Source organism: Pyrus communis, chromosome 7, assembly GCF_963583255.1.
Source record: "Pyrus communis chromosome 7, drPyrComm1.1, whole genome shotgun sequence".
Lineage (NCBI taxonomy): Eukaryota > Viridiplantae > Streptophyta > Magnoliopsida > Rosales > Rosaceae > Pyrus > Pyrus communis.
In genome coordinates this window covers 22,580,130-22,585,619 of record NC_084809.1, presented here as the reverse complement: position 1 = coordinate 22,585,619, position 5,490 = coordinate 22,580,130, and the positions used below count along the sequence as shown (strand labels likewise).

Genomic DNA, 5,490 nt, shown 5'->3' with positions numbered 1-5,490 from the left:
GATGTGGATTGTTGGATGAAAATCCAACGGTTACAAACAGAAAATTCTTTTAAAATTATAATAATTATAATTGTTGGATTTTCATCTAACGATCCACATCTCTTAATTATGAGGATTCTCATCCTTATATTAGGAGAGGATCCTGATCCCAAATCAACTGCACAGCACACGACCTTCAGAATGCGGGCGCTCCCAATTTTATCCAAACACGCAAGTGGGCGCACGTGACTTCCCGGCCCCGACAGAACACGCCAAACCAGCTGACGTCATCGGCCGCCGCCGCCTGCCTCCAAGAGCACAGTCACTGCCCAACCCCAAGGGCGTTTACGTAAATCGGGTCCAGTCTATTTTTGTGCGCGAACACGGCGAATCGGTGGGACATGTGCGTAGCACGTGACGGTCGTCCATGGGCTGTCTGCCTTAAAAGGAAAGAAGACAGCGCCACGCGGTTATTGTTTCGTTGACGCGAAGTTTTATAAACATTTTCGGGATCGGAAAATTCGGAAAATTCGGTGAGTTAACTCGCTGTGCAGCCGAGTCAGATTGGGGTTGGTGAATTCTAGCGCCGATGGTTCAGATAATGAGTCCGCGAAAGGTGACGGTGAAGTTGGACGGCGATGAGTCGTGTGGCACCCGACGCGGTGCGAGTCACAAACGGCTCAAACTCGACTCATCTCCGCAGGTATATGTTCATCTCCTTTCAATTTTGTTTTTCGTATTATCTGATTTTGAATGAGCACAGATTGAGCTGATTTGATTTGATATCCCTGAATTTTCCTAGAACCAAACGGATTACTGATTAGGGAGTCGTTTTCAGGAAGAAAATATTTTTTTTTCCCCGTGTTTCTTGATTTTGAATTAGCTTGATTGAATTATTTTAGTTTTCTTGTACTTTCTTAGCATCCAAACAGATTAGGGAGTCGTTTTCAGAGAGAAATGAATATGGCTTTTTTCAAATTTGATGTGATGCATCGAGAGTGTGCTGATTTTTCGTGGTGTTTGTGTCACAGATGCCGGGCGATGTGGATGCATGGGTGTGCCATCCGCTGGATGAGCCGAGTCCGCTCGGTTTGCAGCTCAAAAAAAGTCCATCTTTTTTGGATTTGATCCAGATGAAGCTGTCTCAAGAAAAATCTGCTAAATTGGCAACCCTAGGCAAGAGAAGTCACAAGGGAGCTGCTGCTTCCGGTGCATCAGACAAGCTCAAAGCTATGAACTTTCCGGCTTCCCTTCTTAGGATTGGGACTTGGGAGGTATACAAAAACGAACATGTTTTCTGTATTCGATTTTGTTTAATGTATTGATGGTGGATGTTGGACTGAAGTATTATCGATTTTCTGTTGCAGTATAAGTCAAGATACGAAGGAGATTTGGTGGCGAAATGTTATTTTGCCAAGCATAAACTTGTATGGGAAGTGCTTGATGGTAGTCTTAAGAACAAGATGGAAATTCAGTGGTCAGATGTCGTGGCTATCAAGGCAAACTACCCGGATGATGGACCGGGGACTTTGGATGTAGTGGTAATTGTCACTCTTAACATAATTTTCCTTTTTCCCTTGGGAATTACGCCGTATCAGTTCATAATCTGTTATATTATCTCTTGGTGCAGCTTGCCAGACCGCCTCTTTTCTTTAGGGAGACCAATCCGCAACCTAGGAAACATACCTTGTGGCAGGCAACATCTGATTTTACTGCTGGACAAGCCACTTTGAACAGGTATCTCTAACCTTGTAGTCAGCAGTTAGATGCTTTAAGCACCAAAGCATGAATCTCTGTCAGAATGTTTCCTAGATTGATTACGTATTTATTTGAAACGTCCGTGGTATGGGTTAGTTACTATAGTTATGAGAACTTTTTAAAACATTGAGAAGCTTATATAAAGGGTAAAACTTTTTGTTCGCCAAATTAGAGTGATGATGTACAGAACAGTTATGTCCAAAACAATCTCCTGAATTATTATCTTGCCATACAGCAACATGCTATATATCATTTTACCCCTTACCGTGAAGTTTAGAACCGAACCATCTAAGCAACTTTATTATTTTATCTGTCTGTCACCCGCACATGTAAAAGGTGGTTAGCCCACATTAAAATGTACTAAATGAATGAAGCAAGCTGCAAAGTCTGGGTCTGTGACATGAGAATACAAGGATACTTGTAGCAAACATAGGCATGTAGACTTTGTACCTTTCCAATCGTGGTGTATCTCACTGGGTTAGGTATCCCACAAGTGGTTAGCTTTCCATTCGTGGAAATCATATATATCCGTATGTGCACACATATGCACGGTAGCTTCAGAAAACATGGTGCAGGAACTCCTTATAAATGACTTGGTATGCCTTGATGTTTTTCTAATGTTTTACAAGGTTCATTTAGTAGTTTGCAACCGATTATGCATACTGTAGAGTGTGGAGAATTATCATCTTTTGTGTTCCAAATTTAATTTAATTTTTCCTTTGTCTTAGGCGGCATTTTCTGCAGTGCCCACAAGGGTTGCTCTTTGGCAAGCATTTCGAAAAGCTTATTCAATGTGATCCTCGTCTCAACTTTTTAAGCCAGCAGCCAGAAATTGTGTTAGAATCTCCGTTCTTCGATGCTAGAGCTACCGTAACAGGTGGCCCTGATGATGAATATAGACATCAGTTTGGAACAAAGAATGAAGAGGGGTCTGCGATATTTGGTTTGCAGGAATCAGCATCACCTTCTGGAGCTCATTCGTCGCCATCTAAAAATGAACAAGATTTTAGTAGTAGAGCTCCTCAAAATTATTCCCAGGAAATTTCTTCACCTAGTACAGGTAAATCTGCAAACCTTAAACCGAGTTAATTGTTACAGTGATAAATACTCAACCATATAGTATTACAAAGCTGCTTAATTACTATATTTGCTAAAAATTCAATCCTCACTCTCCTCCCCCATGACTTATGATTAAAATTTGTGTTTCTGGGTTTAAGATTTTATTCCCATGCAATTGCAGTTCTGTTTATTTCTTGCATTTAACAAGTTTTCATTTTTCATCATATCGTTGAGTAACCTGAGTTGGAAGCTTATATATCTCGTCAATTCTGTCTCTGCATATATAGAATAAGTAGTCGCAAAATAACTTACGGATCCCCTGCAACAGAAATTCTGTTGGCAAAGTATGTGAGCCTGAGAATTATGTTTGAAAGTCTCTTCATCAGCGTCCCCTTTGGTTCAGTAAATGGGTTGGGATCGGTTATTTTTCTGGTACTATCAATTCAGAGGATAAGAGGAGTTACTTTCACTGAATAAGGGATTAGAAAATCTGTAAAGAAACAAGTAACGAGTAGAAAAAGATGGAATTTGAAACATGATGTTCCATATTTTAATTTGCAGCTGATTTGGTTAATCAAGTTAATTTGTACAGAAATACGCCACCATGAAATGTACCAACATAAACCAAAAATGAAAGCTGAAAACAATTTTAAGTAGGTAATCTTTTCTAGTTTTTCGTATTCATTTTGTATGACAATTTCATGTGCATTTTGCCATCCTCCCTCCTACCACACTCCATCCACATTCTTGGTTCATCCATCTTTCCTACTTTCTCTTTATATCTAGTAAAATAAAAAATGAAAACTAAAACCTAGAAGTGAAATGGTTATCAAACAGGCCCTAAGATAATGAATGTTAAGGGAGCTATAGATGTTGCTACCTTTTTGGTAATTGTTTCACTAAGATAGTTTCATGGATGCACATTATAGGTTAGATTGTTGTAGCTTATCTATTGAGTGCATTAGATCCTGATATTTTTTTTCACGCCCCGTAGGAAGAAAGAAAGTCATTCATTTGCAGAAAATCATCTATTTTTACCCCAAAACAGAAAAAAGGAAGCAAGTCACCCACCCCTTGTGTACACCAAGCATGATATTAAATGTTTTTTTTTTGGAAGAAATCATCTGCTACCTAGAGATCAATGAAATGCCAGTCCAAGTAGCCCTCATATGGAAAAGAAAAAAAAACGGTAGTTGTCCATGGAAAGATGTCCTTTTTCTTTTGTTTTGCGACAATTGATTTCTATTATATAAATTCTGGAGAAAGTTGAGACCAGAGCTAGTAGGATTTATGTCCTCCTAATCTAGAAGATGAATACACTGGATTTCTGGTCTGAGCAATGTCGTCAATGGTTGCTACACTTAAAAGCATGTGGTCTTCGTGTATCTCGGCATGAGTTCCTTTTATGGCATAAAAACATGTTAATCTCTATTAATTTAAGCATGCACTTCATATGAGATTCATGTTTGTCGTGGAATTTTGTTATGGAGACTGCATTGCACAAGTACTGTGCCTAACCTGTCCTCTTATATACAGTGATGGACACTGCCAGAACCTCAAAGACGCTCGGCAAGTTCAATCAAATAAAAGTTCCTGGACTTCCTTCGTCAATGTCAGTGAGTGACTTCGTAAGCCACATTGGAAATTGTATTTCCGGAAAGGAACAACCCAGCACAGACATGTTGGAGGAGATTACGCAGTATTTGTTCAGTGACTCCCAAATCACGTTACCCTCTGATGAGCAGTCCCTCATGACGAGGGTCAATTCCCTTTGCTGCCTTTTGCAAAAGGATCCTTCTACAGAGCTAAACTTGCAAGTCAGAAGCGATGAGTGGTTGAATGGAAGCAATGATCGGAAAGCAGCGGAAACCAACTCCGCTTCTGCATCAGCTCATGAGAGTAAGCCTGTAGAAGGTTTTCCTGCACCCAAGGGCGAGCCCAACGATGATTCTCATGACAAGCAGGAACTGACCATGCCGAGAAGGGATTCATTTGGGGAGCTGCTTCTTAATATTCCCAGGATAGCATCTCTTCCTCAGTTTCTTTTTAACTGGTCATAAGGTTATGATGTAATTAGGCTAGGGAGTAGTCATTTACTTTCCCGGATTAGTCTTTGTACAAAAGCATAGGAATCTAAATGGCGGCTCTCACGTCTGTGAATACAACAGGTGCAGGTTGTTAAAACGTGTAAGAGATTCAGAAATGTACGTTCGTTGATGAAGAATCCTGACGTGTTTATAACGCCAACCTAGTTCTTATTTTTCAAACGCTTAGGGATTAATCGGGACGGTAGCCATCACCAACCTAGTTCTTATTTTTCAAACACCTAGGGATTAATCGGGACGGTAGCTAGCACCAAGTACCTAGGAGGGGCTGGGTGGTGCTAGATGGAGATTTTAAGAACAATACTCGTCTTACCTTTGTATACAATGAACAGTGTTCTTTTTTAGCCATGTGAGTTTTGTTAACACTCTAAGGCCTCGTTTGGCAGCTCGGACTGTACTGATTATTTCTGTCGGATAAGATAAGATAAATAGCCACCGGATAGTACTGACTAAATTAGTCGGGCGTTTGGTGCAGTATCGGACTAATGATTGTATTATTTATCCTGTGTTTGGCATTATACCGGATAGGGGAATCAAACTTAAAATTAAATTAAAAAAAAAACTCTGAAAAATCATCTCTTTTGTTCCT

General features: G+C 40.0%; 1 protein-coding gene across 1 annotated transcript; it reads left to right on the top strand.

Moving 5' to 3' along the window:
* Window positions 1-447: 447 nt before the first annotated feature.
* LOC137740380 (uncharacterized) lies at window positions 448-5,245 on the top strand. Its single transcript, XM_068480256.1, has 6 exons — window positions 448-682; window positions 1,011-1,253; window positions 1,347-1,520; window positions 1,610-1,716; window positions 2,466-2,797; window positions 4,333-5,245. The coding sequence occupies exons 1-6, from the start codon at window positions 569-571 to the stop codon at window positions 4,854-4,856; spliced, it is 1,494 nt and encodes a 497-aa protein (XP_068336357.1). The 5' UTR covers window positions 448-568; the 3' UTR covers window positions 4,857-5,245.
* The last annotated feature ends 245 nt before the right edge of the window (window positions 5,246-5,490 follow it).

Coding starts and splice junctions, on each gene's coding strand:
- LOC137740380 (XM_068480256.1), top strand. CDS start 569: ATGGTTCAGATAATGAGTCCGCGAAAGGTGACGGTGAAGTTGGACGGC. Junction 1,717..2,465: donor GGACAAGCCACTTTGAACAG/GTATCTCTAACC, acceptor CCTTTGTCTTAG/GCGGCATTTTCTGCAGTGCC. Junction 2,798..4,332: donor AATTTCTTCACCTAGTACAG/GTAAATCTGCAA, acceptor TCTTATATACAG/TGATGGACACTGCCAGAACC.